General features: G+C 42.6%; 1 protein-coding gene across 3 annotated transcripts in view; it reads left to right on the top strand.

Moving 5' to 3' along the window:
- The window catches only part of IGSF9B (immunoglobulin superfamily member 9B), a 121159-nt gene extending 115726 nt beyond the window's left edge, over nt 1–5433 (top strand). For all 3 annotated transcript variants that reach the window (XR_015729340.1, XM_087875668.1, XM_087875667.1), the window contains 2 exons: nt 2590–2696; nt 3578–5433. Coding sequence is in view for 2 of the 3 variants with exons in the window: in XM_087875668.1 (XP_087731794.1) it covers nt 2590–2696; nt 3578–3801 (331 nt within the window). In the remaining variant the exon portion in view is untranslated. The remainder of the gene's footprint in view (nt 1–2589; nt 2697–3577) is intronic.
- The last annotated feature ends 7867 nt before the right edge of the window (nt 5434–13300 follow it).

The following is a 13300-nucleotide window of genomic DNA, read 5'->3' as shown; positions in this document are numbered from 1 at the left end:
AGTATATTGTAGATACAAATAATAGAGTCCTCAGTCCGGCAAGACTTTGTCTGTGGGTGTGAAACAATAAAGAATTCATCTTGGAAGAATTACCACAAACCACAATTGTTCGTGTCATTCTTGGTTTTGAACGGGGTGGTGCAGTGGCCTAGAGGTGGAGCTCTTGCCTGTCAAAGCATGAATCAGCCTCGTTCCCCCCCTGGGGAAACTGTAATTAATTAGAGGTGAATGGATCTTGTTTTCCATGGTGTATACTCTCAAAGAAAGAAAACCCAAATGTATTCTAAGAAACATTTTATTATAAAAATAAAACAAACTAGCTAACGACATCTTACCGGCAGTCTTATCACACAGACGGACAAAGGAAGTTAGAAAAAAAAGAATGTAGACATGCGCATTAGTCCAATGTCTCACAAGACCAGTCTTATCTCTACAACAGATAAGTTTCCTGGCAAACTACTGTACTGCTCAGAATGGAAGCTCAGCTGGCAAACATTTAACGTAGTGACATTGCCAATCAGGAGGCTGTGAGTTCGATCCTAGGTAGAAGCTGATATTTCTCTTTCTGGACACACTGAGAATATATCTGCTGAACGAAACTCCGCACTGGTGACAGGAAGGGCATCTGGCCATTAAAATACTCTGCTAGCTCCATTCAGTTGCCCAGACTCTACCCCGCAAGGGATTATGGGTTTTTTTAAATGGAGATGATGATTCTTGGTTTTGGACCAATCTTCTCCACTATTTTTCAACTCATCAAACTCTGGCCTAAAGGGCCGGGTAAATAGCAGCCATATTGTGGCAGAAGAACAAGGACTTACAGCCTGAGTGTCAATAATAGATTGTTCATAGGGTGTGTTGAGAAACCAAATAAGCAAACAAACAAATAAATCTTGTTTGTAATACAGAAGATAACTGGCTGCAGATGGACTGGGCTGGTGCTGCAGTTTCTAGATAACTTGTGCTGTAGCGACATTATTGATCCGGTGGTGTGTTGCCTATGGCAAACCCATCAGCTGGGCCTTAAGTTGTGATTGCCCATAAATGGGGTTGAAGTGTGAAAATGCAGTTGTTTGTAGGCACACTTTACTGTGTAAACTATACTTGTCTGGAGGATCTGCTGTTTGCAGCCTAATCTTTGAAGGCAACTTGGTTAGAGCTTTCTTTGAACCGTGTATGGTGATGTATGACATGAGTATGGCTAACCACTGCAAATATATATATATATTCTGAGGTTTTCGCGGGTGTTTGTATGTAGGTCTTTGGTTATTCGGGTTTTCTTCCGCGTAAAATTGGAGGTTTCTTGGCAACGTTTCGACGAAGTCTCATTCGTCATCTTCAGGCTGGTGTTCTCGGCTTCGTGCTTCTAGGAGCAATGTGTGTGATCGCAGCTCTTTCTTCCTTTTAACTGCCAGTGGGGGTGTGAACTGATTGGGTGGGAGCTTGGCTGTGTTCTGATTGGGCGGAGGTGTGTTCTGATTGGTTGGGGGTTTGGCTGTGCTCTGATTGGATGGGGGGTTGGCTGTGCTCTGATTGGATGGGTGTGTGTTCTGTTTAGGTGTGGGCTTGGTTGTGCTCGGGTTAGTCTGAGTAGCAGGGGGATTTGAGCTGGTGAGCTGTGTTGCTGTTGTTTGGCTTCGTGTTCGTGGCTGTGCTAAGAAGCGTTGCCAAGACACCTCCAATTTTACGCGGGAGAAAACCTGAACAACCAAAGACCTACATACAAACACCCGCGAAAACCTCAGAAAACATATATATATATATATATATATATATATATATATATATATATATATATATATATATATATATATATATATATATATATATATATATATATATATATATTGGCAATCTTAAGGGTCTCCTCTCAACAGAACCTTCCCCCTCTCCTCCCTTTTAAAAGTTGTGTTATTGTGAATGCATCTGTTCTTGGTAGACTTCTAAAAAACTCTTGCAACCCCCACGTGGATTTTTCTGAAAGATTTTCACTCTTGCAACTAGCAAAAACAAAAACAAAAAAAGTGCCTTAAACCAGCCTAGAAATTGCTACTTTAACCCTTCTTCCTTTTCTTCTTCTTCTTCTTCTTCCTCTGTTTAACACTGCAGATGGTTCAGGCCCAGACCCTCAGCCTTAATTGGGCTTTGTTTTCATTCCTTTTGTGTTTTATAACCACAATTCAGCCATTTTGGAGAGGTTGACTCCCACGTTCCCACGAACCGGATAGGCCCAGTGCCCTTTCTGTAACCTTTGCCTGGTTCGATCGTTCTGATGATAAGAACAGGACAATGAAGATTGCCAGCTAAAGGAAGGGCCACAATGGATGGGGTTGCCTTGGAATGCAGGGCTGGTGGTATGGAGGAAACAATAATAATAACCAAGGAGGTAAGATGCTACGTTCACCTCCAGTTGAGAACATGATAGGGTGGATTTGGTATCCACCCTGCTATGCTTGTCACCATCTTTTCCTTCCCTGTGGCAGACCAGGTGGAGGTTGAAATGCCCTCTTTGCCATCAGAGAGACCCTCCCTCGAGAGAGAGAATAGGGCAGGGGGCCACTGATGGCGCTTTCTGCTTTGTCTTTCTAGAAGACGTCCATCACCAACCCGGAACGCGGCCGCACCTGAGAGGCTCGAAGCTCTGAAATACCAACGGATTAAGAAGCCAAAAAAGTCGAAATCCAAAAAACAAAGCAGTGAGTGCGAGGAACACCAGATTCGCTCCCCTGCCTCTCCCGCTGCCCCCTTCCCCACCTGGCACAATGCTCATTGAAGTCAATGACTTGTAATGGGAATTGCTTCTGTCTCTCTATGAGGCCTGAACGTGGCTACGTGGTTTTGGGCACAACCCAGAATAGAGATTGTTGGGTGACCCTCTAGCTTGGTTCTTCAGAACTGAAACATCTCCTTGAGTTTTGCCTCATTCCTTTGGCTACCCTTCTGCATCCTGGGTGCCTTGTAGATGTGTAGATCTCAGGTCCCAGATTTCTTAGCAAAATGGCCATGCTGGCTGTAGCATTTGATGTCCAGCGATTGTCCAGTGATTGTTGGCTGGAGAAAACTGCCTTAGACCAAAATTAGCTTCTAGTTCTCCTAACCTCAGTCCCTACAGCCAGTATTTCCCAGGGGGGTTCTATCTTTAAAACCACCCTCTCATGCACACTTCTCATAGTCCATCCTCCCTTTGACCCCCTGCTCCTCAATAACTTTTCCTGGTTCCTCCTCTTTTAAATTATTGTTTTTTTTGTTACTTGATTATGTCTTTAAGGCTTATCCATTTTGCTGCAATTGCTAGAGCTGCTTTTTTCCCCACCATGTTGGTATGAGTGTGAAAATCATCTTCACCTTCACCGAGATCACCTCCATGCCTTCCTGGTTGACGTTCCTACAGCTCAAGCTTCTCATACCTGCACCTTGATGATACCTTAGGTTGTGTGTATGTGCGCGTGCGTTGAGTTACGGTGATGCCGGCTTGCTTTTTGTTGGCTTAAAGAGAGAACTTCAAAGACTTAAATGTCCTCTCGTAATACTGGTACCGGAGATTGACCCACTCCTTCCTCTTTGCTTTCTTCTCCAGATGGTTCTGCCTCCCAGGTTCAACAACATCCTAACTCTCAGGTACTGTGGCCTGACGAAGCTGTCTGTCTACGGAAGAAGAAGAGACACTCTCGCCAGGATCCCTTTGCCCGCCTCTCCGCCCTGAAGGATGACCTCTGTCACCGTCAGGTTCCTGAAGACCAAACAGCCATTCTAAACAACGTAGACCATGATGATTCTAGTGGGCATGCGACCTTACTTTAGATTAGCACCTGCCAGGGGGAAGAAAGAGGGAAATAAGGAGAAGAACAGATTAGATCTCTCTGTGGTCAAATGCGTGGAAGGAGAAATTGAAGCACAGGTTGGTGTGGCTTAGACCTTCAGGATCCAGGCTCCGATCGGTGACACGGGATGTGATGATCACACGTTACGTGTGTCTCTGGCGTGATCTGTGAGAAGATCAAATCCAGGGTGAAGTCTTTGACTTTTGTGAGGAGCGAATTACATCTCCTACATAGTCTTCTACTGTAATGTAATCTGCAAGGAGAGGAGATATCCTAGTAAACTGGTGGGAAGGCAAAAAGCAAATATCTCAATTTAACCCTCTTCATCCTCTTTTCAAGCTTTCTCTGGATCTCTGGCAGAGATGGGCAATGAAGAGCTAGGAGCTCTTTTTGGTCAGAACTGGGCAACCCACCTGCTCTCTGCTGTAGCTTCAAGCTTGTATACTTTCTGGAAGGGGAATACGACTGATCGAATTGTACAAACCTGCTTCTCCCAATATTATTTATTCATATATATGAGATATTTCTGTATTCGTATATATGAAAAAGAAACCATAGAAGCAAGGGACGGTGTGCGTTTGCGTAGCGTTTATTTAGAATTCACTAGAGAAAGAAAACGCGGTATTAGTTGAGCGAGTCGGTTGGCATATTATTGGATGCAGCAAAACTACTGAGATTTTGAGCTGAGATTTATGAGCGTTACGACTTCTTAGTTTTTATTTACTTGTGTGTTATTAGAAATTATCCAAACACACCAAGGGGGCAAAAAACAGAAACAAAAAAAAATATATTCTGCTCGTTTCAACTGTCAGACCTCTTTGATGTCTGAATATTCTGAGTGAAAATACAACGTAGAGTTGACTTTCTTATCTGTTGGGTGAAGATCAAGGATTACAGTATGCCTTGTACGTTTGCACAGTTCAATCTTAATTTATACTGGTGGTGGTGGGGGAACAAAACCTGTAGGACATTTTATATCAGACTAAATAAGAAAATGGCAGTTTGTTTGTTTGTCTCAATGGCCAGGGAAATTGACAGCCCAAATTGTACTTTCTGGCAACTTTTAGGTTTAGATGGGCTTCTTTTAAGATGCTAATTTTGCTATGCTTGTATCTGTACTGTAGTACACCTTTTTTAATTTTTTTTTTTAAAAGGCTAGTCTTTTCACTATAAAGCATCACTGCATTAGCTTTGCTGAAAATAAGGAGGTTTTAAAACTCTTTCGTCTATGTTTAAGCAAGGATTTCTCCCATTTCAGTTCGGTTTTTGGTTTTTTTTTTTCCTGACTGCATAATAATAATAACAAACACAGTGTGTTCATTTACAAGAATGAGGAGGCTGAGCCCAAGCTAGCATATAAGATTAGAGGACAATATATGGAAATCTTTCTCGACGAAGTAAATTGTCTGTGCAGAATGAGCTCAGTGGAGAGGAAGGTAGAGCTACTTTTAAAAACTTGCAAAGGATTTCTGCTTAAAAAAAAAAAGAATGAAAGGATTCCCATTTGCAGTCTAAAAGAAATGCAATTCATTCTGTAGCCTTCAGATGCTGCCGTGAGATGTGAGTTCAGATTTGAGCCAAATGGAAAACAAAAAAAAAAGAGTAGCAAAAATGCAGCAGAAAAAGAAAGTTTGGAAAATAATCTAATCTTTAATTTAATTTAATTTAATTAATCATATTTCTATGCTGCCCAACTCCCAAGGGACTCTGGGCGGCTTACAACAGAAATAATACAAAATCTTCCCAGGATGGATACAGAAATTCTTTCAAGTAGCAGCTAGTGAAACCAAATTCCCTATATCTTTCTACCACTATGCCTCTTCCTTCTGATTTTGATTTTTGGTTTTGTTCCTCTCCTCTTCCTCATCACGGTTTTAAGGCAGGTCCTTATCATGCTTCCTTTTTATTAATCTTATTCTAGGTTTGTAGAAGTAAACATTTAGAGACGACGACAGCAGGGGTGGGTTCTACCTACCTTTACTACCGGTTCACAACGGGGTCGCGCACCGCTCTTCTGTGCATGCGCAGAAGTATTTTGATAACGTTGGGGTTGATGGGCGGAGCCTCCCGCCAGTTTTACTACCGGTTCTATAGAACTGGTGCGAACCGGGGGAACCCACCACTGGACGATGGTGAAAAATTGAATTTTGCAAACATCTTTACAATTGTTTCAATTGATTGTTGATTCTCTACAATCAACATCAAACTAGCTCAGTTGGGTTTAATCAGATAGGATTATTCAGAGAATCTAGTGACAGGAGGTGATGAGGATTAGGGATACTACTGTCAATTTCTACATAGTGAACCCCAGAAATAAGTCCCCGTATCGCTTCTTAACTATGATAAACCCAGAACACGGGGCAAAGAGACTGTGCTAGGTTTTGTAGATTACATATTGTTGCTTGGACCCATCTAACAAGATATAGGGTATAACAGTGCATAGATTGCTTCTATAGCTTTGAACATACCTAACCGGATCTTCTAGCTTTTTAAATTACATTTATTTTGAAGTGTTCCTTGTATGTAATATTTAGGTTTGCTTCTTGGGCAGCTTGGAGTAAATAATGACGTTTCCTTCAAGAAGAGGTCAAGTTCTAAGCTAGGTATGTCCATCTAGTTTTCTTGACAAAAATACAGAAAGGATTTTGTGTTGCTTTCTGGATATATTTTTTTTAAATTCCCACTCTAGCCCCCTCCCTGGGATGTCCTATTATCAAGTCAGTATGTCTCCTGCTTAGCTTTTCGAGATCAATGACTAAAGAAGACTAAACAGTCTGCAGAGCTCCAGAAACAAGGCCTGTAGAGTCATTTCTGAGTGCAGATTTAATGACAGATTTCATGCTTCTTTATGATAGCCTCTGATACGATCTTCTACAGAAGATGGCTTCTCTTAAGAAGATCTCTACCCTCGGCCAATTGCAATAGTGCCTACTGACCCGAAGGGCTACAATATCGGTTGACTTCAACTAGTTGCAAAAGGAAGATTATGACAATGGAGCTGGCGTGAAATCCATATCAGTTTAGAAGGCTGATATACCTTTGCTCTTTCGCAGAGGTCATTGGCAGGAGCCTTCTTCCTTTCTAATGCAGTCTTACTGAGGGGAATGGATAGTGATGTGAACAGATAGATTGGCATTGCCAGGAGATGAGGCAGAAACCATGGGGGGCTTTTTTAAAGCTATCCAAAGCAATACATTGTGGACTGACTTGAAGCAAGCATCTTGATCTCCTTATTGGAGCGTGTTCTTCGACTTTATGCCATCAGGTTTGCCACCTGCACAAGCTTCCATTAAAAAAAAAAAAGGGTAGGTTAGTGTAGATTTGAATATGATGATGTAAGGTGGTTGAAACGAATGGAAATCTCTTTCTTGGTATTACTTAATACATTACCAGGCCTACTTAACACTTACCCAGCCTATATCTCAGCATTTCCATCCACTGGTGGGATTCAGCCGGTTCGCACCACTTCGGGAGAGCCGGTTGTTAACTTTCTGAGCAGTTTGGCAAAGTGGTTGTTGGAAGAAATCATTAGGGCAGAGAACCGGTTGTTAAATTACTTGAATCCCACCACTGTTTCCATCCATAATGAAAGCATTTTTTTTAAAATTGACAATTTGGATTATTAATGGCTATAATTAGATAATTGTTAACCATTAACTTAAATCAATCCACTGCAGGATGAAGGGCTCTTCAAGGTTGTGGGCTGTGATCTGCCATGTTGGCCAAGTGTGGCTGATAAATAGAGGTGCTTTTTTTTTTTTTAAACTTCTAGTCTAGGAAAGAAAGAGAGGAGGAGACTGGCCAAAAGTAATATGGAATACTGCATCCAGTTTTGTTTGCCATGATATAAAAAAAGATGTTGAGACTCTAGAAAGAATACATAGAAGAGCAACGAAGATGATTAGGGGACTGGTTGCAGAAATTGGATATGTCTAGTTTAATGAAAAGATGGACTATGGTTGACATGATCGCAGCATTCCAATATCTAAGGGGCTACCACAAAGATGAGGGGGTCAACCTGTTCTCCAAATCAACTGAAGGCAGGAGAGAAGCAATGGGTGGAAACTAATCAAGGAGAGAAGCAACCTAGAACTAAGGAGACATTTCCTGATAGTTAGAACAATTAATCAATGGAACGACTTGCCTCCAGAAGTTGTGAATGTTCCAACACTGTAGGTTTTTAAGAAGATGTTGGATAACCATTTGTCTGAAATGGTATAGAGCCGTGATGGCGAACCTATGGCACGGGTGCCACACGTGGCACGCGGAGCCATATTGGTGGGCACGCGAGTGTTGCTCTAGCTCAGCTCCAGCGCGGATGTGTGCACCAGCCAATTGATTTTCAGACCTTCCGGTCCCACCGGAAGTCAGGAAACTGGCTGTTTCTGGCCTCCGGAAGGCCTTCGGGGGGATGGGGAAGGCTGTTTCTGCCCTCCCCAGCCTCCTAGAAAGCCTCTGGAGCCTGGGGAGGGGAAAAACGGGCCTACCGGGCCCACTGGGCCATTGCGTGCCAAAAGCAGGGGGAAGTATGGGGGGGGTCACGTGCACATGCGCGGGAGGCGGGGCGCATTGAATTATGGATGTGGGCACCCGCACCCATGACCCCCCCCGCGACCCCCGCTTTTGGCACGTGACGGCAAAAAGGTTAGCCATCACTGGTATAGAGGTTTCCTGCTTGAGCAGGGAGTCGGACTAGAAGACCTCCAAAGTCTCTTCCAACTCTGTGATTTTGTTAAGTCATCCAGCTGTCTTCCATCCCTAGAGGAGGATTAGAATCTGGCTGTACCCACTCCTACTCCAGATTTTGATTATGGTACCACACTGATTTTCATGTATGTGTTCATCCGATGGGATATTTGCTGTTGAGTGCTTTGTGAGTTTTGCTCACAAAATTCTTGACTACTTTGGTGGACTTATCTTCCAGTGAGTTAAGTTTTGGATTCTTGGACCCAGAGTTCAATTAGCCAAGCTTTGTTTATTCAGCTAGGACTTTGCTTTATAATAATACGACTTCATGCATATGTTTACCCAGAACCCCCAATTGGCTGCCCCCCAATTGGCTGCCTGCCCAGTGTCTTGTCAGCTGTTCATGTTCTGCTTGTGTGAATCTTCTGTGGTGATGTGGAAGGAGAAGCGGAAGAGAATGAGTCCTGGAACCCAGCTGGTGATGGTTCAATAAACCATGGTTGAGGGAACAATGCCTTAACAGCATATGTGACCCCAGTTATTTGCCACTTGCCAAGCTGCAGCATGGACCTCCTAGGAGGGACTCGGTCTTGTTCAACCCCTTTGGAGCACCTTGGAGGCTATTCCACTAATCATTCTAATGGTAAATCAGCTATGACAAATATCAGGATTTCAATATTATTTTGGGTACCTTTAGCATGGGCGTTGAGCTTTTCAAGCAAGGATGTCCAACCTTGGCAACTTTAAATCTTGTCTTTTCCTCAGTCTTTGGCTAAGGAATTTTGGGAGTTGAAGTCCACAGGTCATAAAGAGGCCAGAGTTGTCCACCCCTGTTGTAATTATTTGATCACCAATGCTTTAGATTTTTGGTTTTGTAATTAAGCGGTCAGTTTAGATCAAAGAGGGAGTTCAGAATTGGTGGTCTCTGAAACCATTCCACTGAATTTTCTGAATTGAATGGATTTTAGAAATCCCAATCTCCTCAGTAATAATTCAGATTGGGTTTGCCCCAAATCTTTTTTTCCCCCTACAATCCTTCTGTGGAATCTGGGGGGGGGGGGGGCGTGAGGTGTCATTATTATTTTTTTAGCTTTCCAAGCTATGTTGAATATTTCTTTGTTTTCCACTTTTGTTTTCCCCGTAATGAGGCTAGAGATAGTTTATATTGTTGTTTTTATTTATTTATTCTGGAGAGAGAGAGGTTTGGATGGGCCCATTTTGTGTAGTCCAAAGGAGGATCAACGGTAGCATACCTTTTTTAAAAAACCTTTTAGAAAAGTTTTAAAGGCGAAAACAAAACAACAACAAAAAAATGCCAGCACAGTGCAACGATAATGAAGTTGGACCTAGAAATGAGACATTGTGGGTTCAAGTCCAGCCATGGTTATGGAAGCTCACTGAGTGACATTTTAGCCCAACCTACCTCACAGGGTTGTGGTAGTGAATGAAAAATTGGAAGAGGGGATGCCAGGATTAAACTCCTGGGATAGAAAACCCAACAAGGAAAATAAAATGAAAAAAAGAAATACAAATCACCGGCAGCGAGAATGTGTTTAACTCCAGTCTCTAAGCGAGACTTCTTCTCTCATTAGTTGAGAATGGAAAGGGCGATGTAATTGTATTATTATTCTGTGCCCCAAGTTTCAATGGCTTATCGATATTTGTCAAGCCAAGTATAATCCACTGACCACGTACCATGGCCCCCCAAATCCTCATGTTTTTCTTTTTCCCCTGTTGACGAGGAGTGCAAAAATGCAATAAAGTGTGCTGAGCATCTTTCAAACGTCCAATAGAAGAGAATATTTGTCGCTCAGGGTTGAAACTGGAGTTCTTGGTCGTCTCTGAGCTTGGTAATTTGTCTGCAGTTATTTCATTACCCAACAAGGGAACATCATCAGTGATAGGAGGGTGTGGGATTTGATCCCTGTTCATAAGTAGTAACTTGCCCTGCCTGTTTTGGTGGGGGTATGTTTTTCTCCTTGGAGGAAGACCTCTTTGGACCAACCATACCCTCATCAGAATGGGCAGGGTGAGCTCCTGCATACCAACAGGAAGCAAACCCCACCCTCCCTCACACTGAGGATATTACCTAGTTGGGTAATGAAATGTCTGCAAGCAAATCACCAAATTCGGAGAGCACCAAGAATCCCATCTTTTCATCTCTTATGATGCATTGAAGAAGTTGAGTTAGTTAAGTTACAAACTGCGCAGGCTTAGAAAAAGGCACTCCAGCCACGCAAAGAGTTATCAAAATGATGATAATAAGTCTTTCCAGAGATGGGCTGATACTCTGTGGAAAGCCACGATGTGGTCTAGGAATAGAATGTCGTGTAATGCTGGCCGATTTAGTTCGTAAACCATAGTTTATTCCTCAGTGTCATGTATTAACTAGGTCTTTATGGCATATTGTAGTCAGCTGTATGTGGTTATCTTAGCATAGTGTGCTTAGAGCACTGCTAGACATTGATAATTATTGTTTTCTAATACAGATATAGAAAGACTATCAAAGTGGAGTCAGTCTTTTGAGGCAAGTAGTTATAACGACATATCTCTGTGTTTTACTGCAGATATACACTAGGTGTGTTTCCACAGAATTAAAACCACTAAGGTTTGTTGTTGTTTTTTTAAAGCGAATTGCTAATTTAAAATTCAAAAGCAATCTGTAAATGGAAAAGAAAGGTAGGTCAGAAAAAGGAGCTTTCAAACATTTTGAACTTTGGTGATATTCACATGGAGTTCTGCACATTTGAGCAGGCGATGAGGTATACAGTCAGAGTAACTTTGGCCCTGCTGACTGAGGAGTTGTAGAGGCGAACTCCATCACATCCAAAGGGCACCAGGATGGAGAAGAAAAACCTGCTCCAAGGGATGCACATGGATTAGATGGGACCACGTCATGGCCTATGTGTGGAATCAAGTCAGTTTTGTGCTTCTCCTCCTCTGTTCTCATTTTTATCAGCTAGTGCTTCTCACCATTGGCTGAAAAACCCTGGACTCTTTTGAGAATATTTGCAGGCGACGGGTGAAGAGCAGAGGGCAGTCGAGACAAGCCCGTTGAGGTTCCTCACCATCCTGTCCACAACACATGTTGTGTTCTTGAAAGGGCGTCGAAGGCGACTTTTGGAGAATCTTAACCTGACGTTACTGAGGGGCCTCCGGACTTCCGACCGATCTCAGAATCACTAAGTTAGGCTTGTGAGGCTGAATGTTTGCATGTGCTATCCTGGTACACGTTCTTGGATGTGTGATGACTTTTGCTTGGATGTGCATGTGGTCACAGTATATGGAAAACTCTTTGCAATTGTGACTGATGAAATAGCTTTGCAGAATGCTAAAATCCCAAAGTGAAGACTTTTGCCTAGCTGTTAGTAGCGTCGCTGGCTTAATGATTTGGCCAGCTTTTATCCCCATTTTAATTTTTAATATATATATATATATTTACTGCCAATCTCAAAACTGCAGAGGCCATCATCACGGGACACATTTGCGTTCATTTCAAATTTGCATTAGAGAGCTACAGCTTCCCTTTTAAAGCCCAGGAGGATTTTGAGTTTTTAAGGTGCTAAGTCAGGGGTGAAATGCTCCCGGTTCCAGCCGGATCCAGCGATCCGGTAGCGATTGTTTGGAGAACCGGTAGCGATGGCAGTGCGAGGCTCCGCCCACCCGTCTGAGTGTCGTTACTTCCTGGTTTTAACCAGGAAGTAATGTGTTTTTTACCCTCTGTGCATGCGGTTTTGCGCATATGCAGAGGATCTGTATGCCCATGTGATGCGTGTGGCACATGCACTTCCAAACTGGTAAGGAAGGCAAGTAGCTTTCACCCCTGTGCTAAGTTTCTTATCTTCATAGTCTTCCAAGATTTGGGGGTTCAGCTGCGTATTAACGAATGTCACAGAAAGCTGACAGCCCCTTTTCTTCCTTTAAAGTGCACTGGACACATTGCAATTTCACTAAAATGAAGGGGAATTTTGCTCACGTGCTAATTTTGCTGTTGGAACCGAATTGCATTTGGCTTCAGCGTCCCTTGAATTAAATGAAGAGATGTAAGGGAAGAAAGTGGAATATTTCAGTTCTTTGGTTTTGATTTTCTGCTTTGGTGCCATTTCAGTGCTGGGTTAATTCAATTTTTTTTCATCCACCTGCAGAAACAATATGGATTTTTTCCTAAGTGAATCACACCCGCCTCCAAAGGAAATACTTTAATTCACTAATCAGCCAAATGTGTACATTTTCAGAAGTGCTGCACAGCTAAACCAGGGGCATCTTTTTGCCCGTGTGCTAAAGATCTTGAGGTTTTTGCATCCTCTTGGATCGAAGCTTGCAATTCCAAATCAAGCTAGGGTGAATGCTTTTATTTGCTACACTTCAGCCTTGAGCATGGCAGTTCTGTTTTTTTTAAAAAAAATATGTAAGTCTGTATGGATGTACGTGCGAATGAGTGTGTGATATTTCAAAAAGGGGTTGTTTTTATTTAAGAGAAGGAATGCGTATAGGAACTACATAGCTATATACAAAGAAAAAGACAAGAGAAGAAGTTAGATGGATTTGCAGAAAACATTGACGTGCAAGGGATCAGGAGAATGGAATTCATCTTTTTTCGAAAAACGCACACAGCCCCCTCAGAGGTGGGAACAGGACCTTCTGGGTTAGTCTGTCCTTGAAGATCATTGTGATTTACCGCTACGATCTGCAGAAGATTATTTTAGACCAATGGGCTGGTTCGGCGAAGTTTTAAACCCATTGAGCTGTGAACATCAGACAGGCAAAATGGAGTTGTCAGTGAAGGAGATAAG

The sequence above is a fragment of the Pantherophis guttatus genome, chromosome 9 (genome assembly GCF_059756535.1).
Source record: "Pantherophis guttatus breed Tessera chromosome 9, ASM5975653v1, whole genome shotgun sequence".
Taxonomy (NCBI): Eukaryota; Metazoa; Chordata; class Lepidosauria; order Squamata; family Colubridae; genus Pantherophis; species Pantherophis guttatus.
This window is presented reverse-complemented; position numbering and strand designations above follow the sequence as displayed.